The sequence below is a fragment of the Scyliorhinus torazame genome, chromosome 16 (genome assembly GCF_047496885.1).
Source record: "Scyliorhinus torazame isolate Kashiwa2021f chromosome 16, sScyTor2.1, whole genome shotgun sequence".
NCBI lineage: Eukaryota > Metazoa > Chordata > Chondrichthyes > Carcharhiniformes > Scyliorhinidae > Scyliorhinus > Scyliorhinus torazame.
Window position 1 is genome coordinate 31,031,958 of NC_092722.1, and position 26,254 is coordinate 31,058,211.

The 26,254-nt window shown below is 49.4% G+C and overlaps 1 protein-coding gene across 2 annotated transcripts in view; it reads right to left on the reverse strand.

Annotated features, from left to right (window-relative positions):
* The window catches only part of LOC140392660 (matrix remodeling-associated protein 8-like), a 142,973-nt gene that overhangs the window by 102,564 nt on the left and 14,155 nt on the right, over positions 1 to 26,254 (reverse strand). For both annotated transcript variants that reach the window (XM_072478152.1, XM_072478151.1), the window contains exons 2-3: positions 18,761 to 18,787; positions 14,934 to 15,239 (exon numbers count right to left, since the gene is read on the reverse strand). In XM_072478152.1, coding sequence (XP_072334253.1) covers positions 14,934 to 15,239; positions 18,761 to 18,787 — 333 coding nt within the window. The remainder of the gene's footprint in view (positions 1 to 14,933; positions 15,240 to 18,760; positions 18,788 to 26,254) is intronic.

The window sequence follows — 26,254 nt, forward strand, 5'->3', positions numbered from 1 at the left end:
GTAAGTGGATGGGAGAGGAGGAAGGAGCGGCGTGGAAGAGATTAGAGAGGGCGTCCTGTAGGGGGACCAGCCTGCAGGCTATGGTGACAGCCCCATTGCCGTTCTCACCAAGGAACTATACCACGAGTCCGGTGGTGGTAGCTACACTGAAGATTTGGGGACAGTGGAGACGACATAGGGGAAAGACCGGAGCACTGGGGGGGTCCCCGATAAGAAACAACCATAGGTTTGCCCCGGGGGGAATGGATGGGGGATATGGAATGTGGCAAAGAGCAGGTATAACGCAATTGAAAGATCTATTTGTGGATGGGAAGTTTGCGAGTCTGGGAGCGCTGACCGAGAAATATGGGTTGCCCCAAGGGAATGCATTCAGGTACATGCAATTGAGGGCTTTTGCGAGGCAGCAGGTGAGGGAATTCCCGCAGCTCCCGACACAAGAGGTGCAGGACAGAGTCATCTCAAAGAAATGGGTGGGGGACGGTAAGGTGTCGGATATATATAGGGAAATGAGAGACGAAGGGGAGACTATGATGGACGAACTAAAAGGGAAATGGGAAGAAGAGCTAGGGGAGGAGATTGAGGAGGGGATGTGGGCAGATGCCCTAAACAGGGTAAACTCGTCGTCCTCGTGCGCCAGGCTAAGCCTGATTCAGTTTAAGGTATTACACAGGGCACATATGACTGGAACACGGCTCAGTAAATTTTTTGGGGTGGAGGATAGGTGTGCGAGGTGCTCGAGAAGCCCAGCGAATCATACCCATATGTTTTGGTCATGCCCGGCACTACAGGGGTTTTGGATGGGGGTGACAAAGGTGCTTTCGAAAGTAGTAGGAGTCCGGGTCGAACCAAGCTGGGGGTTGGCTATATTTGGGGTTGCACAAGAGCCGGGAGTGCAGGAGGCGAAAGAGGCCGATGTTTTGGCCTTTGCGTCCCTAGTAGCCCGGCGCAGAATATTGCTAATGTGGAAAGAAGCCAAGCCCCCGGGGGTGGAGACCTGGATAAATGATATGGCGGGGTTCATAAAGTTAGAGCGGATTAAGTTCGTCCTAAGGGGGTCGGCTCAAGGGTTTACTAGGCGGTGGCAACCGTTCGTCGAATATCTTGCGGAAAGATAGATAGGGGAGAACAAAGAAGGCAGCAGCAGCGGCCCAGGACTTGGGGGGGGGGGGGGGGGGAGGGATGGGGGTGTGTGTGTGTGGCCTGAGACAAGGCAGTTGCCAATTAGGGCTAGTTTTTATTTTTTGTTATTTAATATTTATTTATTTGTTGTTGTTTTTGTTTAAATTTAAAAAAGGTCATTATTATCTGTATTGTTACAATGTTGTGTAAAGGATGCACAATGTACTGTGTTGGTTGACCAAAAATTTTCAATAAAATATTATTTAAAAAAAAAAGAAAATTATTGCATGATTGGACAAAGTCAGCATGGCTTTACAAAAGAGAAATTGTGTTTGACAAATTTATTAGAGTTTTTTAAAGATCTAACCTGTATGATAGATAAAGGAGAGCGAGTAGATGCTTGCATTTCCAAATGGCATTCAATAAGAATAAGGTTAATATGCAAGATAAGGGTCAGAGAGTTCATGGGAAAATATTAGAGTGAATCATGGATTGATTTATAGATAGGAAGTGGGGGTACAGGCTCAGGATAATCATTGGCAGAGGTACAGAGTTTGTGATGGAGGCTGAATATGGTGGCTTCAATCTTTGCAATTGTTAACAGGAGAAATTTGTGGTTCACTAAGACATAAATGTCAGACACACAGTGCAACAACAGAGAAAGTAGAGAATCAAAAGAGGTGATGGAGGGAAAGCTTGGTGTCATCGGCAGACATATTTTCGGATAAGGGTACCAAAGATCATGAAAAAGAACAGAGGGCCTGTGGTGAACCACTGTAATAGGAGATGTAAGGTAGGACCTGCACTACAGGTTCGCCGGTAGCTCCTGCCGGCTGGCTCCGCCCACGGACAACTGTATAAATATGCATGACCTCCAGTGCCCTGCCATTTCGCCAGCTGCAGCAGGGGGCCACGCATCTGACTGTAATAAAGCCACAGTTGTACCCAACTTTAGTCTTTGTGCAATTGATCGTGCATCAATTTATTACAGTCAGATTTTCCACAGAATGGATATCCGAATTACGCCCGATCGCCTGCAGCTGGATCCGCACTCACCCGGTGCCAGGAAAGACTTTGCTCACTGGCTAGCATGTTTTGAGACCTACATCAACGCGGCGGACCCTGCGCCAACGGAAGCTCAGAAGATAAATGCCCTGTACTCCAGACTGAGCTCCAGTGTGTACCTGTTGATCCAAGATGCCACGAATTACACAAAAGCAATGGAACTCCTTAAGGAACACTACGCGCAGAAGGCGAACACGCTCTTCGCCAGGCATGTACTCGCCACCCGCTCGCAACTACCTGGTGAGTCCATCAAAGACTTCTGGCGAGCCCTAATTCCACTCGTCCAGGACTGTAACTGTCAGGCCGTTACGGCCGATGAACACGCGAACCTCCTCATGCGCGATGCGTTCGTGACGGGGATTGCGTCGGACTGCATCCGAGAACGATTACTGGAAGGGGCCACATTCGAACTGGCAGAGACGAAAACCTTGGCGCTCTCCATGACGGTCGCATCCCTTAACGTACAATCGTACTCCTCCCTCTGCGCTGCCCACCCTTCTACTCCTTCCTACCCCTCCTGGACCCCGTCGGCGACCTCCTCAGCCGGGGCCCTGCCTTCCCAATACGCCTGCGCCGCACGCCGATCCGCGCACCCCGGGGGTCCCCGCTGCTACTTCTGCGGTCAGCAGAAGCACCCCCGCCAAAACTGCCCGGCCCGCACTGCAGTTTGTAAAGCCCGCAGTAAAAAGGGCCACTTCGCGTCTGTGTGACAGGCCCATGCAGTCGCTGCGATCGTGCCCGCTATAGCCCCCCCCCCCCCACGCCAGACGTACAATGGGAGCCGCCACCTTCTCCTCCCAGGTCAATGTGCGACCATTGGGCGCCGCCATCTTGTCCCCCTTCGGCCACGTGCGCCCCATAGGCGACGCCATTTTGTCCCGACCTCGCAATGTGCGCACCATGGGCACCGCCATATTGTCCCGACCCCGCAATGTGCGCACCATGGGCGACGCCATCTTGTCCCGACCCCGCAATGTGCGCACCATGGGCGCCGCCATCTTGCCCCCACAGGGTCTCCGGACATCCCGACATCGGAACCGCACATGCTCGCCACCCGAAGCATCCGATGGCTACCCGCAGCTCGCTTCGATGACGCTGGACCAATCTCGCCCGCACAACCTGGCCACCGCGTCGACGACGGTTAAAATCAACGGCCACGCGACCTCGTGCCTGCTGGACTCCGGGAGCACCGAAAGCTTTGTTCACCCAGCTACGGTAAGGCGCTGCTCCCTTGCGGTCCACCCTGCCAATCAAAGGATCTCCCTAGCCTCCGGATCCCACTCCGTCCCGATCCGAAGCTTTTGTACAGTCACCCTCACGGTCCAGGGCGTAGAATTTAGTAACTTCCGCCTCTATGTCCTTCCTAATCTCTGCGCTGTACTCCTGTTGGGCCTGGACTTCCAGTGCAACCTCCAGAGCCTCACCCTCAAATTTGGCGGCCCTTACCTCCCCTTACCGTTTGCGGTCTTGCAACCCTCAATGTCGATCCCCCCTCCCTTTTTACCAATCTAACTGCGGAATGCAAGCCCGTTGCCACTAGGAGCAGACGGTACAGCACCCAGGACAAGACCTTCATCAGGTCTGAAGTCCAGCAGCTGCTTAAGGAGGGTATTATCAAGGCCAGCAACAGCCCCTGGAGAGCCCAAGTGGTAGTGGTTAAAACTGGGGAGAAACACAGGATGGTCGTGGACTACAGCCAGACCATCAATCGGTACACGCAGCTCTATGCGTACCCCTTCCCAGGCATATCTGATATGGTCAATCAGATTGCGCAGTACCGGGTCTTCTCAACAATTGACCTGAAATCCGCCTACCACCAGCTCCCCATCCGGAAGTCGGACTGGCCATACACTGCCCTCGAGGTGGACGGTCAGCTCTACCACTTCCTTAGGGTCCCTTCCAGTGTCACAAATGGGGTTTCGGTCTTCCAAAGAGAGATGGACCGAATGGTCGACCAGTACGGTTTGCGGGCCACCTTTCCGTACTTAGATAATGTCACCATCTGCGGCCATGACCAGCAGGACCATGATGCCAACCTTGATAAATTCCTCCGCGCTGCCACTCTTCTCAACCTGACCTACAACAAAGAGAAGCGTGTGTTCAGCACGACCCGGTTAGCCATTCTCGGCTATATAGTCCAAAACGGACTTCTCGGGCCTGACCCCGACCGCATGCGCCCCCTCATGGAACTTCCCCTCCCCCACTGCCCCAAGGCCCTCAAACGCTGCCTGGGGTTCTTTTCCTACTATGCTCAGTGGGTCCCAAGCTGTGCGGACAAGGCCCGCCCACTCATTCAGTCCACCCAATTCCCCCTCGCGGCCGAGGCACAACATGCTTTCGCCCGCATCAGAGCAGACATCGCCAAGGCCGGGATGCGCGCAGTGGACGAGTCACTGCCTTTCCAAATAGAAAGCGACGCTTCAGACGTCGCCCTTGCCGCCACTCTAAACCAGGCAGGCAGACCCGTGGCATTCTTTTCCTGCACCCTTCATTCCTCTGAAATTCGACACTCATCCGCAGAAAAGGAGGCCCAAGCTATCGTTGAAGCTGTGCGGCATTGGAGGCATTACCTGGCTGGTAAGAGATTCACTCTCCTTACGGACCAACGGTCGGTAGCCTTCATGTTCAATAACACACAGCGGGGCAAGATCAAAAATGATAAAATCTTGCGGTTGAGAATCGAGCTCTCCACCTATAATTACGAGATCTTGTGTCGCCCCGGTAAACTCAACGAGCCCCCAGACGCCCTCTCCCGAGGTACCTGTGCCAGCGCACAAGTGGACCAACTCCGGGCCCTACATGACAGCCTTTGTCACCCGGGGGTCACTCGATTGTACCATCTGGTCAAAGCTCGCAATCTGCCCTCCTTCGTCGAGGAAGTAAGGACAGTCACCAGGGACTGCCAGGTCTGTGCGGAGTGCAAGCCGTACTTCTACCGGCCAGACCATGCGCACCTGGTGAAGGCTTCCCGCCCCTTTGAATGCCTCAGCGTGGATTTCAAAGGGCCCCTCCCCTCCACCGACCGTAACACGTACATTCTCAGTGTGGTCGATGAGTACTCCAGATTCCCCTTCGCCATCCCATGCCTCGATATGACGTCTGCCACCGTCATCAAGGCCCTCAGCACCATATTCCCTCTGTTTGGTTTCCCCGCCTACATCCACAGTGACAGGGGATCCTCATTCATGAGCGATGAGCTGCATCAGTTCCTGTTCAGCAGGGGTATAGCCTCCAGCAGGACGACCAGCTACAACTCCCGGGGAAAAGGGCAAGTATAACGGGAGAATGGGACAGTTTGGAGAGCCGTCCAGGTGGCCCTAAGGTCCAGGAACCTCCCAGCCTCTCGCTGGCAGGAGGTCCTCCCTGACGCTCTACACTCCATCCGGTCATTATTGTGCACCGCCACTAATAACACACCCCATGAACGTGTTTTTACCTTCCCCAGAAAGTCCACGTCCAGGGTGTCGCTCCTGACTTGGCTCGCTGCTCCAGGACCGGTCCTTCTCCGTAGGCACGTCCGACTCCACAAGGTGGACCCCTTGGTGGACAGTGTTTACCTGCTCCACGCCAACCCTCAATATGCCTACGTTGAGTTCCCCGACGGCCGCCAAGATACTGTCTCACTCAGGGACCTGGCACCGTCAGGTTCCACCCCAACACCCCCCCCACCAATGCGCCCCCCCCACCCCACCTCCCACCGCGCCTCCTTGACCCCACCAGACCACTCCCCCCTCCCCTTTTCCGCACAAGAGGACGAAGAGGACTTCGGCACGCTCCCGGAGTTCCCCGATGACTGGCCAGCATCAGCACCGCCGCCACCGCCATCGGTGCCACCTCCACCACCGCCAGCACCGACTTCGCCGCCACCGTTACGCCGCTCCCAACGAAGCACCAAAGCACCGGACCGGCTGAACCTTTGACGGACTCCGGACCGTCAACATGGACTTTTCTTTCCCTACCACTGTACATAATTGCACTAATTGTATATAGTTTCACGTCACACCCGCCGGACTCATTTTTAACAGGGGGTGAATGTGGTGAACCACTGTAATAGGAGATGTAAGGTAGGACCTGCACTACAGGTTCGCCGGTAGCTCCTGCCGGCTGGCTCCGCCCATGGAGAACTGTATAAATATGCATGACATCCAGTGCCCTGCCATTTTGCCAGCTGCAGCAGGGGGCCACGCATCTGACTGTAATAAAGCCACAGTTGTACCCAACTTTAGTCTTTGTGCAATTGATCGTGCATCAGGGCCAAGGCAAAATAGTTGATGGGTGACAGAGCTAATAGCGCAGGGCTGGAAAGGAAAGCATGTGTGAGGGAACTTTGGCGACAATCGGAGAGGAAGCAGTGGAATCAAGCAACGGCTGTTCAACTCAGCTGGACAACAGAAGAATGGTGTTGGACGAGGATGCTGTGATTGACCATATCAGCTAAAGACAGGTTGAGGAGGATGAGAAGGGAAAGTGAATCATGGTCAAAGTCACAGAGGGTATCATTTGTGACTTTGATGCAGGATGCTGCAGTGCTGGACTAGGGACAGATACTTAATTGGAGAGATTCAAACATGGAAATGCAGAAAAGGAAGGAATTCAGGAGATGGCTACACATTCAAGGACTTTAAAAGGGAAGGAGAATTCGGTGATGGATGGTCGCTTGCACGGCCAAAGGAATTGAGGTTTTTTTTTGAGAGGGAAAAAGTGATGGACATTTTGAAATGGAGGGCAACACTATATAGGTGAGGGAGCTATTTATGTCAACTAAAAAAAATTTTTTTTTAACAAACAATTTTATTGTGGTATTTTCTGGCATTGTAAACAGTTACAGATTACAGAAATATGCAAACATCAACGAAAAACCAACACTTAAACCAAACCATAATGCACATACCCGCTAATCTCCCATAGAAACTACCCGTCTATTTACCTCTCCTATTTGCCTCTCTAATCTCCCCCACCCCCCTGCTGACGTTCATTCTCCCGCGAAGAAGTCGATGAATGGTTGCCACCTTCAGGCGAACCCCAATACAGATCCCCTCAAGGCGAACTTGATTTTTTTCCATACCCAGAAAACTTGACATGTCCGAAAGCCATAGTTCAGTCTTCGGGGGTTTTGAGTCCCTCCATGCCGGCAGTATTTGCCACCGGGCTATCAGGGAAGCAAAGGCCAGAACATCGGCCTCTTTCTCTCCCTGGGCTCACGGATCTTCCGAAACCCCGAAAATTGCCACCTCTGTACTCATCACCACCCTTGTTTTCAGCACCCGGGACATGACCCCCGCAAATCCCTCCCAGTGCCCCCTAAGCTTAGGGCATGCCCAAAACATGTGAACATGGTTCGCTGGTCCGAGTGTGGGCCCGGTGAAAGACCTTAAACTGAATCAGGTTCAGCCTGGCACATGTTGCGGTTGAGTTTACCCTACTCAGGGCTTCCGCCCATATCCCGTCCTCCATCTCCCCGCCGAGCTCCTCCTCCCATTTGAGTTTCAGTTCCTCCGTCTGGGACTCTTCTCCCTTCATGAGCACCTTGTAAATATCTGAGACTCTACCCTCTCTTCCTTCTCCTCTAGAGACTATTCTGTCCTGGATCCCTATTGGCGGGAGGCGTGGGAAGGATGGGAACTGTCTGCGTACAAAGTCCCGCCACTGTAAGTACCTAAAGTCATTTTCCCTTTCCAGCCCAGCTTTCTCCTCCAACTCCCTCAAACTAAAGTTCCCCTCCAGGAACATATCGCCCAACCTCCCCACCCCCGCCCGCCGCCATGTTCGAAACCCTCCATCCATGTTCCCGGGGGGCAAATCAATGGTTATCACAAATTGGAGCCCAGACCAACGCACCCACCTCCCCTGCATGCTTTCTCCACTGGTTCCAAATCCGCAGGGCCGCCCCCACTACCGGGCTGGTGGAGTACCTGGCCGGCGCAAGCGGTAGGGGAGCCGTGACCAGGGCTGCCAAACTGGTGCCCCTGCATGAAGCCTCCTCCACCCGCTCCCAGATAGACCCTGTACCCACCATCCACTTCCTTATCATGGCTATGTTAGTCGCCCAGTAGTAGTTGATCAGATTCGGCAATGCCAGTCCCCCCTCGCTGCGGCTCCTTTCAAGCATCGCCTTCCTCACCCGCGGGGATTTTCCCGCCCAGACAAAGCTCATGATGATTTTGCCGGTCCTTTTGAAGAAGGACCATGGGATAAAGATCGGGAGGCACGAGAAGATGAACAGGAATCTAGGGAGGATTGTCATCTTTACCGTCTGCACCCTCCCCGCAAGTGGCAGCGGGAGTGCATCCCATCTCCGAAACTCCCTCTTCATTTGTTCCACCACTCTAGTCAAATTTAACTTATGTAACCTGCCTCAGTCTCGTGCCACCTGTATCCCCAAGTACCGGAAACTTTCCCCAACCAGCCTAAATGGCAGCTCCTTCAGCCTATTCTTCTGGCCCCTTGCCTGCACTACAAACATCTCACTCTTGGCCATATTTAATTTGTACCCTGAGAACCGGCCAAACTTTCTCAATGTTTCCAGTATATTTTCCATCCCGGCCAGTGGGTCCGACATGTACAGGAGCAGGTCATCAGCATAGAGAGAGACCCTGTGCTCCATCCCCCTCTAGTCATTCCCTTCCACCCCTTTGCAGCTCTCAGCGCAGTTGCCAACGGTTCTATGGCCAGCGCAAACAGCAAAGGGGAGAGTGGGCATCCCTGTTTGGTCTCGCGATGTAGTCTGAAGTAATCTGACATTATCCTGTTCGTCCTTACACTAGCTTTTGGGGCCTGGTACAATAGTCTGACCCAATTAACCAATCCCTCCCTGAACCCAAACCGTCCCACTCCACCCAGTCAAAGGCCTTCTCAGCATCCATTGCCACCAGTACCTCCACCTCCTTGCCCGTCGGGGGCATCATAATCACATTAAGAAATCTTCTCAAGTTGGCTGTCAGCTGCCTGCCTTTCACAAACCCTGTTTGGTAGTCCCCAATCACCTCCGGTACGCAGTCCTCAATTCTAATCGCCAGGACCTTGGCCAGGAGCTTGGCGTCCACATTGATCAGGGAGATTGGCCTGTATGACCCGCAGGATTCCGGGTCCTTGTCCCGCTTTAATATCAGCGAGATGGTGGCTTGCAACATCGTTGGAGGCAGGGTCCCTCTGTCCCACGCCTCATTAAAAACCCTAGTCAGGACCGGTCCTACTATCTCCGAGAACTTTTTGTAAATCTCTACTGGGTATCCATCCGGTCCCGGGGCTTTCCCCGACTGCATGGCCTTTAGGCCCCCCAGTACCTCCTCCGCTCTAATCGGGGCCCCCAGCCCGTCCACTAGTCCCCCGCCTACTTTTGGGAAGGTTAGTCCGTCCAGGAACTGTTTCATCTCCTCCGGCGGTTATGAAGTGTAATGCTTACTATAAAAGTTCCGAAATACCTGATTCAGTCCTGGTGGGTCCTCCACTCTGCTCCCCTTCCCGTCCACCACTCTACTTATTTCCCTGGCAGCCTCCCTCTTCCTGAGTTGCTGCGCTAGCAATCTGCTGGCCTTCTCCCCATGCTCATACACCACTCCCCTTGCCTTCCTAAGTTGTTCCACGGCCCTACCCTACCCCCAGTTCCGCCTGCAGTCTCCGTCTTTCCCTGAGTAGGTCCTCCCCCGGGGACCCCACATGCTCCTCGTCTATCCGGTGAATCTCCTTAGCCAATCTATCCATTTCTGCTTTGTCCGCCCTGTCCCTGTGAGCCCGAATTGAGATCAGCTCCCCCCTCACTACTGCCTTCAGCGCCTCCCACAGGGTCGCTGCTGAAACCTCCCCCGTATCGTTCACCTGCAAGTAATTTTGCATACACTTCCGCAGTCTCTCACATATCCCCTCCTCCGACAACAATCCTACGTCTAACCTCCATTGCGGGCGTTGGTAATTCGCCCCACTTACCTGCAGATCCACCCAATGTGGGGCATGGTCCGAAATAGTGATTGCCGACAATTCCATATTCTTTACCTCCCCTACACAGTCCCTGCTCAAGATAAAGAAATCAATCCTAGAGTATACTTTATGAACATGCGAGTAGAATGGGTAGCCCCTTCCCATCGGCTGTCTAGCTCTCCACGGGTCCACTACCCCCATTTGCTCCATGAACCCTTTCAGCTCCCTTGCCATTGCTGGGAGCCTACCCGTTCTGGGACATGACCGGTCTAGCCCCGGGTCGAGGACCGTATTAAAGTTCCCCCCCCCCATCATCAACCTGTGTGAGTCTAGGTCTGGGATCTTCCCCAGCACTCTTTTAATTTAATAAAGTCAGCGTCGTCCCAGTTCGGAGCATATATGTTCACCAGCACCACTCTCCTCCCCTCCAGCTTGCCCCTTACCATAAGGAATCTGCCCCCGCTGTCTGCGATTATGCCCTCCGCCTCAAATTGAACCCGCTTATTGATCATAATTGCTACCCCCCTGGACATAAAGTCCAAGCCCGAGTGGAAGACCTGGCTGATCCAGCCCTTCCTTAGCCTAGTCTGGTCAGACACGTTCAAATATGTCTCCTGCAACATAATTACGTCCGCCTTTAGAGTCCGCAAATGCGCGAACACACGTGCCCTTTTGACTGGCCCATTTAGTCCTCTGACATTCCTTGTGATCAGCCTGGTTGGGGGGCGGGGGCACCCCCCCCCCCACCCCCCAACGCCGGTCAGCCATAACCTTTCTTGGGCCTACCCCTGGCCCATGCGCCGCGCCGCTCTTGGCTCGCCTCTTGGCCACCTCCACCCCCGACCTCCTCTCCATTACCTACTTCAAACCCCTCCCACGTCAGGAGAATAACTTCCCCCCCTCCCCCCCTAGCAACATCTCCCGATAGCCCCACCCCTGCCATCTACTGGCTGTATTTACCCCCCTCCCACCTGACTCCCTTGACTAGTCAATCTGCTAGCCCAGTGACTCATCCCTCCGGCGGCCACTTGTCTCACTCCCATTGTTTCCCCGACCTCATCTCCCCACTCATCAACACACCATCCCCCACTCCGACCCACTGGAGCAGTCTCACGAAAATGGGAAATGTCAAACAAGATGGAAACATCAAACAGTGCCGTGAGGCTGCTCCAGGTACAACACAGTTCCAGCTGTGTACACAGATAAGTGTTAACCCACGTCCCTTTCTGAGCATTAATAAAATAGCAACACAGTAACACAGTACCCGTATATCACCCACCCGAAACAAACATAAAAACGATAGACATAAAAAAAAATCCCAACCAACATCTTTAATCCCCATTGCTTACCGGCCACCTTTATGTTACAATGAAGGCTCCAGCACATCCAGAGAACACGACGAAAGGTACCAACAACAGCAGAAAAAAGAGAAAAGAAAAACAAAGAGCAGGCGAGAGGGGGGGTCCCCCCCCCCCCCCCCACCCCCCGCACCCCCCCCCCGTAGGCAAAAGCTGCCCAAAAATACAAGACATGGCACCTTTAAAGCAGTAAACAGTCGACCGTCAGTCCAGGCATAGTAGGCATCCCCCCAAACGATAACTCTCGGCCCCTAGCTTGCGTCCGTGGGTCCTTTTTTCGGAACCAGCCCCTGATCCCTCGCAAAGTCCATCGCTTCTTCGGGCTCGGAGAAGTAGTGGTGTTGGTCCTGATGCGTGACCCCAAGACGAGCCGGGAAGAGCAGACCAAACTTCACGTGCTTTTTAAATAATACCTCCTTAACTTGTTTAAAGGCTGCTCTTTAGCCACATGCTGCTCTTAGCGCTCTATGCCCACTGCAACACCCGCTCCTTCTCCACAAACCTGTGGAACCTGATCACCATCGGACGGGGGGGGGGACCCCCCGATCGCATCTGCCTCGCCTGTACTCTATGTGCCCCCTCCAGCTCCGGCGGTCGTGGAAAGGCGTCAGCCCCCATCAGCTGCATCAACAGGTCAGCCACAAACGCTGTGGCATCTGCTCCCTCAGCCCCCTCCGGGAGGCCGATGATCCTCAGATTTTGTCTGCGGGCTCTATTTTCCAGCTCCTCTACTCTGTCCAGCAGTCTTCTCGGTCTCACCTTCAACCCATCGACTTCTAGCGCAGCCATCGTCTGCGCGTCTGCCTGCTCCTCCACCGCCTCCCCTAGCTCCTTAACTTTTTCATCCTGGGCATCCAATCTCTGGTTCAATTGATCCACTGCCTTCTGAAGTGGGTCCAAGTTATCCCGCTTCAACGATTCAAAACTGCTTTTTATCACCTGCAGCATGTTGTCCAGCGCTTGCTGGATCGCCGGGTCCGAGGTCCGTAGGTCCGCCATCTTTGCTCCCGGGTCAGCTTCCCCTGCACCTTGCCTTTGTCCCTTCCTCTCCCGTTTTCGCTGCTTTCTGCTCTCCCGCAGTTCCATGCAGCTCTGCCCGTTCCTCAGCACCTCCGTGGCCATCTTTCCAGCGCTCCGCAGTCCCGCAAAACCAGGGAACCAGGTCCTCAAATCCCGCCGGATTGAGAGCCACCGAATGTGTGGCTCATTCACTCATCGCCGCCACCTGAAGTCCCCCATGTCAACTAAAATTTGACCAGGAAGGCAAATTGAGTGATCAGCCGTTAAGTCGGAATAGGGTTGAGTGCAGGAGGCGGACAGGATAAGCTAAGACTGTGCATGAGGGGAGACAAGCAAGAAACAAGAGAAATATGCGAGTTCACGATCTTGGGAGTCTGGGTAGAGGCTTGACTTTGTAGGCGAGAAAAAAGGGGGGGATCGCAGCAAAGGCGGTTGGATGGATTGTCTCAATCGAGTGACACAGAAGTCTAACCCTTTCCATAGGTAACACAGAAATATGTGGTTTTGGTACTAGGTGGGGAAATCTCCATTGAGTAGAGAAGAATCAGTTTGATGAGCATAAAATACAAAACTATTTTTGAATTGAATTGAAAAACAATTCCAATTTATAAATATGTCTGTTACTTTATACAAATTGATAAACATGGATAAAATGTTTGACTTATCTGCCTTTATGATTACTCAGAATTTAATCCTCTTGACATCCTGCTTTTTCACATACTTAGTATCATCTGTAAGCTGTGACATTCTACTTTTAATACTTGTACCAAAATTTCAGACAAATGTGAGCAGGTCACATGACTGACCCCTTGCTGACCCCACTGTCAGAACTGTCCAATAGAACCACTACCGTGAATCACGGCTCATCACTTGTTATAATTCAACATCTAATTTACCTTTTCCTTTCTTCAAGAATCCTTCCTATAATCACAAATCTCTTTGAAGGGACTTTATCAAATGCCTTCTTCACACCCAGCATTTTACTCTTATCTATCCATTGTGGCATCCTCAGAGATTCCAATAAATTAATTGGATGCTCCATGTCTTCGATTAATCTATGTTGGTTTGGAATTATTTCCTTCTTCTCATTCTTTATTCCTTCTCGTTGATGATGACATTTGCCACAGTACTTCTCTACTACAGATTAAACAAATTGATCTGCAAGTTTCAAAATTATGGGGTGATTCAATGGGACAAAAACAGACCTGTTTCGGGCACGTTTAGCGAGGTGTTTCTTGGCGCTGCAGCGCCGAAAAAGACCTGCTATCCAACAGAACTTTGCCGCTTTTTTTGGCCTCAGCAAGGAACGCCCAGTCGAGGCCGCACGTATATAATTTCCTGCACTGACGAGCTCAGCTCAGCTCGTCAGTTCAAGAAGACAACTCGCGGATTGGGGTGGCAATTGTAATGGAGGCCCAATCTTTCCACCCCCCTCAGCGACCCCACCGTGGCCTCTGGACCCCATCATTGCACCCAATGTACCTCTTCCAGGGTCTTCGAGCTCCCCTTCACCCCACCTCTTACGGGCAAGGCAATCCTGGCTCGCCCCTGGCGTCTGGCCATCTTGGCACTTCCAGCGCCATTCAGGCATCCTGGCAGTGCCAGAGTGACACTGCCAAGGTGTCAAACTGGAAATACCAAGGTGTCTGGATGCCAGCGGGAGTCCCAGGGTACCACTTTGCCCAATGCCCTACACCCGGGCATCTCTTATGGCTTGGGAAATCCCGCCAGGTACTGTTACAAGTAGTCCACGTTTGTGTGGACCGTACTAAAAGGCACCCTGGCGAGGCCTGCCAACCATGGCCATGAGGTCCCGAGCACAAGGAGAATCCGTTCAGACATATTTAAATGAGGACGAGATCCAGATAGTGACGCCTTGCAAGATTGAATTGAATATAGCGAGATGTTTCGAGGTTCGCAAATCTCACGAAAACCTCTTGCAAGATTCAACCAAATTTGGTGCTGCCCCATGTTTCTGGCCTTAACTGAAACAATATTATTCTGTTAAGAAATTGTCAAAATTTTAGTCATGAGTCTACTACTTTTATCCTTAATTTCCTTCAACATTCTTGATGACCATCTTATTCTCTGGACAGTGCCTTTCACCCTACTTTATTCTATAGGTGTTGCTACAGTACATTACCATATTCTATAGGCATATCTCTGTACCCTACCTTAATCTATAGGCATTGTCACTGCACACTATAAAGTGCCTCCTTACAGCACATTATTCTACGGACTATGTCACTAGACCGCCATCATATTTTATAGGCTGTCTCACTCTACCCACTTAATTCTTTAGGGTGTGCTACACCACCATATTCTATGGACGAAGTCACTTTACTCAAATTGTAATTTATAGGCTGTATCGCTGTATCCCATTTTATTATATTGGTTGCGCCAATTGCATTCAGTAAAAATGGCTAAAATAAAAACAAGAAAGTAGTTTGCTTTTACCTTTTATCACTAAAGAGAAGTTTCCATTGGAGAATGCAGAGGTCGACATCATCACCCTGCCCTGGTCGTAGCTGTTATAGACCCGCTGATCCCCTGCTGAGAACATATCAAGCACACGATCGACCTTGTATTCACCGCTGATTGAGAACCAGTCCCAATGGGCCACCCGTTGACGGTCCTTCAAACGGTCCTGGGTCCAGACTATTCGCTGACTGTAGCACTGCAGCACCACCTCCGACCCAGCGGGGGCAGATATGTTTTGGTATGCCACCACAACACTATCGGGGTTCATTGCATTCGCAGGAACTAGAAAGAGAAATAATATCACTTTGATTTCTCACCAGATTTGTTCTCAATATTTTCCACTCCATGGAAGTAATGCTCTTCCATTTATCAGTTACTTCTCTCCTATCTTAAAGACGCTGGCTTGTTGAGTTGTGGATTCCACCCTTCAGTAAGTGGTGGCAGGTCATTGGACCACAGAATCACAGAATTGTTAAAGCACAGAAAAGCAAAGTTGATCCTATCCACCTCTGGTATTCACACAAACACTATATGGCTAGTGATCTAGTTCAAAAAACCTAGCTGAATTTTCCTTGTAATCCAGTGGCATTGAGGTCTTGGCTGCGAACAGTCCTGGTTGTATTATGATGTGAGGCAATTTACTGAAGGTACCTGTCATAACCCCCACAAGGACCACTGGGAAAGCATTGTCGATCTCCCTGTAGGGCCTGTGGGATACGAGCTTCCCAGGTAGGAGGCGGTGGCCACCCAGCTAGAGCTCATTAAAGACTACACATAAAAGCCGGCCCAAGCAGGGCCCACAGTTGTTGGTTGTCCCAACAGGGATTGGATTGGGAGAGAGTTACTGCCTTGGGCAGAGTATTGTACATAATTCAATAAATCCTTGTTCCACTACCACTGGCTTCCTTAAGTTACTAAAGTACCTAACTGCTGACTAAAATTTTTATCCTAGCAATGTAGAAATGCCTTTTAGTTTCTAACTATTTAACTTATCATGTGGATATTTTATTTTGACAATTTAATTGGGAAGTTAAATCACATTTCCATACATACATGCTGCCATGTGAAGGTAAGCAAGAACACAAGGACAGTTGATTTTGAAGGAATCACAGCCTTTAACTTGGCTCACTAGTTTAAAGAGCAGTGACAAAACCACAAAGATTATTGCCATTTCAATGGGCAATTGAAAACTTAGTCAGAATTGTAATTTCTACTGCAGCAAGATTCAAATTGTAATTTTAAATGGTCTTCGAACCTCACTTGAAGCCTTGGACCCAGCGGAATATTCTTACATTCAGCCAAATATTCACTTCTATATTTCCTTACCATAGCACTAATTAGGGAGTGAGTTTGGTCACTTAAGTAGGGAAAGCTGTTCCCTGGCTACTAATTATACTGAAGTCACAACAGACAGGGTACAGCAAAGCAGCACCCAATTGTACAGAATATTGAAGAAGTGGACAACGGTTCCTTCCCCATAACAGCCACCTCAAGGGTAACATGCAGAAGGGATGAGACCCCAGGTGTGGAGGAAGGATCCGACGGGGACAGCCTTTCCCAACACCAACCAGGTCATGGTGCTTTGAAAGTTCTAGTGGTAAGGCAATCTGCCAAATGACAATAACAGTCTGTTCTGGGACCATCCAACAGGATCTACCATCTCCTTTTCCTGGAGGGTCCTGAGGACATTATGAGTGGACCACTATCTGATGGACTTGAGGTCAAAGGTGTTTTCTGCATAAACTTTTCCATGTGAGATAGGTGGTCCAACCACAGCAACATTGCTAGACCCATCCTTTGCAACACTGTGAGCAGGTAGAACATATAGTGTTTGCTTACCAAGGGTCCACGCACAGCATGTATACTTTTCAGAAAAAAAGGTGATTTTCAAGATCAATGGGAAACTTTCAACCATAGTACACCAAGGATCCGATAACTGTGTAGAACCCCTCAGCTAATGCCTGACATGGTATATATATGTATTGCAAATATCAAGAATATTGATATTGTATTGAGGAACATCAGAGTGGAACATGCTGTATCGAGACAAGTTGAATTTTATCACACTTCCTGTAATACGCAAAGGTTTTGTAATGTAGTTTCACCAATTTTACAAAGAAAGTATATTTTGGGGAAAATGTTTTTATAGTGTAAGGATCCTCCTGTTTAAACCGTTTGTTTCCTGTTTTCTCCTTTTAATTTCTGTTATTTTTGCTATTACAATTTATGACCATGGATGATTAGTGACTTTAAGGCACAACGGTTTACCTTTAATTTGAGCAGAAGCCTGGGTTGGGTAAACTGAAGATTACCGGTGACCACAAGCCAAGGCAGTCTGCATGAAGCTGTCTGCATTTCAAACCAGCAGATTCCAGAATTATTCAACTGCCACCAGTGCTAACTTGATGGACTTGGCTGGCAGACAATGGACTGGCTCATATTTCCGGGCTTTGCTAATAGCCCGGGCTGATTAGTTCTGATTTCTCTGGATTGTATCTCTCCCCAGGAAGATTGCTTTTTCTTTCAGTTTTGCTTTGAGTTCAGAGCTGGGAGCTGCTTCTCTAATTTTCTCTTTCTGAGATGTAAAAAAACTGAGAATCCCATGAGAGGACTCTGTTCTTTCCTCAGTAAGGCTGGAGGTCATTTTGGCGAAAATAGAAACCAATTAAGATCAAAACTCAGATTAGAGACTGGATTCAGGTGAGACAAAGAGTCTTAACAGACTTGAGGCTGATCCTTTGAGTGAAGGCCCAGTTTGATAAAGGTTAAAGTGACTCTCCAGAAGAAATGCTACTTTTGTGAGTGCTGAATGAATGTTGCTGCCAAGAGACCATCACTGACAGTACACACCAGTGGCTTTGATCACTCAGCTAGCTGGGAGGACAGCCTACTGCAAAGTATTCAACTTCGAAAGCATGGACACAGTATCTTTTTTTACCTTGATCCCTATTATTTTCATTCCTTCCCACTCCTCTGTGTCTGTCTAACTTGAGTGTGTATGGGTAGAGGGTGGGACGGTCAAAAGGGAGGGGGTGGTAGGTTAGCTTGCCATTTTTCTGTTATAATCACTGCATATTTCATCTTCATTTCTGTTATAAATAAACATTAATTGTGTTTCAACTTACAAACCTAGTGACTGTACATCAGTGGGCAGTCAAGGGCCAAAGATTTTGTGGATTTTATTCAGATTCTTGCTTAATTCACTTGTGTTGGGACTTTGGGGTCTGTTGGGCTGGAGTTGACTGTGCACTAGCCCAGGGTGTCTGAACAACGGAACATTAAAATCAATGGAAAAGAAAACTGAGCAGGATGTCGAATAGGCTGCCAATTCCCTGTCATCTATTTTGCACTTTGCCTCGGATGAATCTCCTCCCCAATCATTATAAAACGGCTTCACTATTTCGCTACATATAGAGAGTCTTGGACAGTAGAACAAAACGGGCAATTCTGGATCAGCCGTCTGATGCAAGGATATTTAATATCAGGTAATAAATCCAATACATTCTATTTTGCACCATCTGCCATTTTATTCCTAAGTGATTGAGCTGAGCAGTCATGTAGAGATTAAAACTTATGATCATAAGTACATGAGACTGATTTGTTTTTCTTCTTCAGATGCTGGTGACATGGCTGTGTATTGGTTGCAATTTATGTGGGTAAAAACATGTTTTCTGATGCAATTGGCATACTAGTGTCAAGCGATGATCTACAGACACATTCAGTACATCGCCACACAACAAATGTAATTATTCATTCCTTAATATAATTATATAAAAAGAATTAAACAATAAGAAATTGCTTACCATTCGTGTAGGCAATGACAAATTTCACTGTAAAGAAAGGAATGAGAAAGATTATAAGTTTTTAAAACTTCTGAACACCGCCATGGAGCTCAGGGCTCATTTTTTTGCAAGTGCCAAGGTACAGTTTTGATTCTTCAATTGTGATGGCTTACCTTAAATCTCACCCTACTGCTAAACGGTCATTATATTGTTTGAGAAGGTGGTTGCTATTTTTGTCTCCTGTGTGATCCAGTTTTAGTGATGGAAAGCAGATTTCAATAATGGTCTAATTGATTAAGCCAGTTGTTCGCTAAAAACATTCAAGTTAAGGGCTAAGGAAGCTGATATGAGGCGTATACCAGGAGAATGATCAGGGTGGGATAAAGTTTGATTTAGACAATCAAAAGCTGTTGAGCATCATAATGATTAAAGATCAAAGGTTAGACAGCTGGGAGTTTGAGATTGTAGGGTAAGTGGCTTGGGGAAAAGGTATTCCAGGGTCGGATAATAAAAGAAGTGGGTTTGGGAAGAAGGGAAGTGAATCTGGGTAGAAACGAATACAAGGAAATGATCAGTGATGACCTTATCAATGATATATGTGATAGGAGTAGGGAGGCTGTGTAAGGAGGCAGAATCAAGTGGTTACTGTGTATGTGTAGGAGTGATTTAAGGAGGATGAAGGGCAGTAAAATCAGAGGTGCAAAAAACAAGGAGTGTTCAGATGGAGCTTGAAATCACCAAGGACAAGAAATCACTCAGTGCAGAAGAGAGAAGGAAGCAAAAATATTTTGTTGAGAAATTTGGAGTGATATTTGGGTAGGCAGTACAGAACAAGGATTTTAAACGAGAGGTGTGAAGGGTGGAACAAGGTGGGATGCTCAAAAGCAGAGAAGTTGCCAAAAGAGTAAGGGATAGACCAAGGTGTGATTTAGAGATCAGTGATCAGTTACAATGGCTTCAATGGAGCAAATGGTGGGAATAGTGGTAGCAGGTCTATGGTCAAAGTTTAGAGGATCAGAGCTGGGAGCAATGAAATGGACAATAAAATGTTTTGCAAAATTATCCAACGGAAAACATTAAGTAAGGAAAGGTGGGGAGAGAATAAGCTAGGACAGTTTCTACTGTCAAGAGGCAGTGGCAAGAGAGGCACAAAGAAAGGTTGCAGTTGATAAGTTCAGAATAAATAGAATTTGTGACACTGGGTTACCTCAGGCAGAGTCATAAAAATGCATAATAGCAGCAAAGGGAAAGGAAAAAGGTGGAGAAACATGATAGCAGCAAGAGAAGGTTATTTGGTCCAATGAGCCTGCTCCCCCATTCAGTAACATATTGGGTGATATGATTGTGGCCTTGTAGATCAAAAATATGTCAATAGGAAAAAAGAGGGAACTAGAAAGAGATGGACTTAGGTCCAGTGAATGTACATTGCATCAGTACAGCCACCTCCTAATAACTAGGACATAAATATTCCATCACGGTATCCTGTCCCTCCAAACCAACACATGAATCCCATCACTGCATCCTCTCCCTAATCGTCATATAACAACAATTATCAATGCATATATGATTGAGGCATTGGCTAATTGCCATGATTCAGAATTAGGAGATACTCAGTGTTTTGAATGTCCACAAAATATGGCTCATTTTGTAAATGTATTCTCTAGATGTTAATTCTCACTGTTATGGGGAAGGATGTGGGTTAATGTCCCACTCCAGGACTTGAGCACAAAAATCAAGGTTGGCACAACCCATACATTACTGCGGGAGTGTTGCACAGTCATAAGAACAGAAGAATTAGGAGCAGTATTGGGCCCCTTGAGCCTGCTCCGTTATTCAGTATGATAATTCTGGGGCGGGATTCTCTCAGCCCGGGGCCGGGGCGGAGAATCCCCGCGACCGGCGTGAATCGCGCCACGCCACCCCGATGCCGGCACGCGATTCTCCTCTCTGCGGAGAATCGGTGCCAATGGCGCCGGCGTGGTTGGCACAGCGCCGGTTGGGGCTGCTTTACGCAGCCGCCCAGCCGATTCGCGGCCCGGATTGGACCGAGCGGCCGTCGTAAAATAGCCGACTCCTGCCGGCGCCATCACACCTGCTCTCACCTGGCGGGAACTCGGTGTGGAAGGGTGGGGGGGGCGGCCTGTTGAGGGGAAGGGGGGACTGACCCCGGGGGTGGGGGGGGGTGGGGGGGCCTCCGATGTGGCCTGGCCCGCGATCGGGGCCCACCAATCGGCGGGCCGGCCTCTCAGGCTGGCGGCCTCCTTTCTTCCGCGCTGGCCCCTGTAGTTGTGCGCCATGTTGCGTCGGGGCCAGTGTGTTGAAGGAAGCCACTGCACATGCGCGGACTCCGCGGCGCCCCGTTGACGCTGGGATCAGCAGCTGGAGCGGCGTGAACCGCTCCAGTGCCACGCTGGCCCCCTGTAGAGGCCAGAATTGCTGATCCTGAGGCCCTGTTGACGCCGTCGAGAAACGCGATGGCGTTTCTGACGGCGTCAATACTTAGCTTCAGGATCACAGAATCCCGCCCCTGATCTTCTGCCTCAATTTTACATTCCCACCCACTCCATATAATCCTTGATTTCCAAAAATGTGTCTTTCTCAGTCTCTGGATGTACCATGTTTTGGATGAGATGGTAAATCGAGGCCTTGGCTGCCCTCTTACATCGGTGTAAAATAATCCAGAGCACTGTTTCGATGAAGAGCAGGGTCATTCTTCTTGAGTCTTTGTTAATACTAATCCTCCAATCACAAGAAACAGATTGCTGTTTGTGAGAGCTTGCTGTGTGTAAATTGGCTGACATATTTATTTCCTACATTACTGCACTTCAAAAGTGGATGTAAAGTGCATAGGGTTGTCTAATGGTTGTGAAAGGTTTATAAAAGCTACGCTACATAACTACTAGTCTTTCTTTTTACACTTAAGTCGGGGTGAACAAAATTCAGGAAATTGTGTAAATTGAGAATGATGGAACTGGAACAATCAAGGGTGAAGGTCATCACATTGTCTTGGCTACAGCTGATCTACATGTCTGAAAGTGCAACAGTTGACAGCAAGGAAAGATTATTTACTTTGGTAAGTTTAAGGCAGCCAATAATGTAACAGTAGTAGCACTGAGAACAGTTTGTTTGCATTGGTGTTGTGTTACCATAACAGGTAAATGCTTGGGTGGCAGAAAAACAAACAGATGAATTTTAATTGCCAAAAACAGGTGGGTTTAGGTCGTGCGGGATATTAAATTTCAAATCTAAACCAAATCCATCTCAAATCTGCCAACATTTTGTTTTAATGAAGGTGGGAGGAGAGTAAGGTAGTCAACCTGCTCCCAGGAAGGAGGCCATTTATTTAAACATTGCAATAAAGCTGCATGCCTTACATTTTCCCTCCATTTTAAATTTTAAACCCACTGGAGATATTTCCTAATCCTTGAAAAACCCAGCAGCTGAAGTGATGAGAAGACTGTTGGATCTGGCAGTTAAGTGCCTTTCCAACACTATTTGTGGGTCTGGAGGAGCAGGAGCACTTCTCCTCAAGTCCCAAAATTAACTTGCCTCCTGTTACATGGGCAGGCACCCCCCAACTTGAAACATCATCACTTGTCTACGATCGCTCCAAAACCGGCATCCAATTTCCTTAACGGCAACTTCCAATCTCTCCCTAACTCCTGAACTTTCTGTTCCCTCCTTCCTCTCCCTGTTTCCCACCTGCAGCATGATGTTTAAGGCTGGTTACCCATAAGCGAAACTGCCTTTTGAACTGTTAAGTTCAACAGGACCTGAGTGAAACCTGTTATTACAGATTTCCCAAATACAAAACTGCTTCCCTCAGACCCTGTGTACTCCCTGCATGTCAGGGTTAGAGAGTCAGAGCTGCAGATGTCATTGTGTTTGATCAGTGCACAATTTGAGTTAGTCAGATTTCATAGAATGTTATTCCAAGTTTCAACTTTATCTTTGGTCTGGATGATGTGCTCTTTGTAACTAAAGAGTATAATGCAAAATCACGCCAAGGTAGTTATGAAACAATATTCAAGTCCCTTTTTGTATCACTTGATATGGCTTTGTCATTAGGCTTCTCTACTTCTCAGATGAAATTCATAGTTCCGTGGCTGATCCAGATTGGCCCCAGTTGATTGCAGATAGAGGGTGCGATTATCCCAAAAGGGAACAAAGTTCCCTTGCGAGTGCGATTAGCCGCGTGTTTCCCGGCACTCGCAGTACCGAGAAACACGTGGCTATTCAACGCTACTCGTGTTGAATAAGGGGCCAAAATGGGAAACGCGCGGCTGAGACTGCACACAACACATTGTTCCGCTCGCTGGAACTCCCCGTCCCGATCTCCGAGGCCCCCAAAGAAAAATCTTGACCACTCCCCAGCTCGAACGCAACACAGGAGGACCCTCCCAGTACCTTCAACACCCATGGTGGGCAACCTCGGCCCAATTGCATGTGCGCACAAAATGGCAGCTTGGCACCTTGGCTTGTTAGATCTCGTGAGGCGTTCCGAGCATTGCAAATCTCGTGAGAGGCATGGCCTCGTTGCGTCACCGAGTCTGGGGTGACGAGGCTGTTCGATCATGCCCAATATATTGCTTCAAGTTTCCTTATGTATTCATTCCACAAAACAATCACAGTTCTTGAGTGTCACAGCTATATCTTTAATGGCCAGCCCTGATGAGACATTTTCCAAATGTGCCATTTTAAAATTAGATAATGAAACAAAAGTGGCCGATGGGGAGATACAGAACTAAAGTTGTGTGCCTCAAGGAGGTTCCCATTTCTCTTAAAGATGCAGCTTACTGAAGTTTCAGATCTTCTCTTTTGCTGAACGTGCTGATTCTTACTGGGATTCAGATTTCTTTCCCTCCTGAAGATGCCTACTCTCACTGGGATTCAGATTTGCAGATCTCATGACCATTTAGTACAGAGCAAATGGGCATTCTTCCTGCATGAATCCAAACAGGGGTATCCAAACAGGTTAGACTTTGGAGAGCATTATAGCAACTCTGTTGTCAGAAGATATAGATCTGCACTTATTTTTTTTTAGATGCACTGAACAGTGATTAGGAATGGTAACCTTGAGCTGGTATGGGAGGGGATGGGCGGGGGGCCACCGCCTGGGGGAGATACAGCTGCGTGGGAACCGGGTGAGGAGCTGGAAAAAGGGGATGGCTAATCGACAAGGGGGGGGGGGGGGGGTAGGAAGCCCCCCAACCCGGCTGATCACGTGGAACGTGAGAGGGCTGAACGGGCCGATAAAGAGGGCACGGGTACTCGCAACTTAAGAAACTTAAGGCAGATGTGGTTATGTTACAGGAAACGCACCTGAAACTGATAGACCAGGTTAGGCTACGCAAAGGATGGGTGGGGCAGGTGTTCCATTCGGGGCTAGATGCGAAAAACAGGGGGGTGGCTATATTAGTGGGGAAGCGGGTAATGTTCGAGGCAAAGACTATAGTGGCGGATAACGGGGGCAGATACGTGATGGTGAGTGGCAAACTACAGGGGGAGACGGTGGTTTTGGTAAACGTATATGCCCCGAACTGGGATGATGCCAATTTTATGAGGCGGATGCTAGGACGCATTCTGGACCTAGAGATGTGAAAGCTGATAATGGGGGGAGATTTTAATACGGTGTTGGAACCAGGGCTGGATAGGTCGAAGTCCAGGACTGGAAGGAGGCCGGCAGCAGCCAAGGTACTTAAAGATTTTATGGAGCAGATGGGAGGTGTAGACCCGTGGAGATTTAGCAGACCTAGGAGTAAGGAGTTCTCGTTTTTCTCCTATGTCCATAAAGTCTACTCGCGAATAGACTTTTTTGTGCTGGGAAGGGCGTTGATCCCGAAGGTGAGGGGAACGGAGTATACGGCTATAGCCATTTCGGATCACGCTCCACACTGGGTAGACTTGGAGATAGGGGAGGAAACAGGAGGGCGCCCACCCTGGAGAATGGACATGGGACTAATGGCAGATGAGGGAGTGTGTCTAAGGGTGAGGGGGTGCATTGAAAAGTACTTGGAACTCAATGATAATGGGGAGGTCCAGGTGGGAGTGGTCTGGGAGGCGCTGAAGGCGGTGGTTAGAGGGGAGCTGATATCAATAAGGGCACATAAAGGGAAGCAGGAGAGTAAGGAACGGGAGCGGTTGCTTCAAGAACTTTTGAGGGTGGACAGACAATATGCGGAAGCACCGGAGGAGGAACTGTATAGGGAAAGGCAAAGGCTACATGTAGAATTTGACTTGCTGACTACGGGCACTGCAGAGGCACAATGGAGGAAGGCACAGGGTGTACAGTACGAATATGGGGAGAAGGCGAGCAGGTTGCTGGCACACCAATTGAGGAAAAGGGGAGCAGCGAGGGAAATAGGGGGAGTGAGGGATGAGGAAGGAGAGATGGAGCGGGGAGCGGAGAGAGTGAATGGAGTGTTCAAGACATTTTATAAAAAATTATATGAAGCTCAACCCCCGGATGGGAGGGAGAGAATGATGGGCTTCTTGGATCGGCTGGAATTTCCCAAGGTGGAAGAGCAGGAAAGGGTGGGACTGGGAGCACAGATCGAGGTAGAAGAAGTGGTGAAAGGAATTAGGAGCATGCAGGCGGGAAAGGCCCCGGGACCGGATGGAATCCCAGTCGAATTCTATGGAAAATATGTGGACTTGCTCGCCCCGGTATTGACGAGGACCTTTAATGAGGCAAAGGAAAGGGGACAACTGCCCCCGACTATGTCTGAAGCAATGATATCGCTTCTCTTAAAGAAGGAAAAGGACCCGCTACAATGCGGGTCCTATAGACCTATTTCCCTCCTAAATGTAGATGCCAAGATCCTGGCCAAGGTAATGGCAATGAGAATAGAGGAATGTGTCCCGGGGGTGGTCCACGAGGACCAAACTGGGTTTGTGAAGGGGAGACAGCTGAACACGAATATACGGAGGCTGTTAGGGGTAATGATGATGGCCCCACCAGAGGGGGAAACGGAGATAGTAGTGGCGATGGATGCCGAGAAAGCATTTGATAGAGTGGAGTGGGATTATTTGTGGGAGGTGTTGAGGAGATTTGGTTTTGGAGAGGGGTATGTTAGATGGGTGCAGCTGTTGTATAGGGCCCCGATGGCGAGCGTGGTCACGAATGGACGAGGATCTGCATATTTTCGGCTCCATAGAGGGACAAGGCAGGGATGCCCTCTGTCCCCATTATAGTTTGCACTGGCGATTGAGCCCCTGGCGATAGCGTTGAGGGGTTCCAAGAAGTGGAGGGGAGTACTTAGAGGAGGAGAAGAACACCGGGTATCTTTGTATGCGGACGATTTGCTACTATACACGGCAGACCCGGCGGAGGGGATGCCAGAAATAATGCGGATACTTGGGGAGTTTGGGGAGTTTTCAGGGTATAAATTGAACATGGGGAAAAGTGAGTTGTTTGTGGTGCATCCAGGGGAGCAGAGTAGAGAAATAGAGGACCTACCGTTGAGAAAGGTAACAAGGGACTTTCGTTACCTGGGGATCCAGATAGCCAAGAAT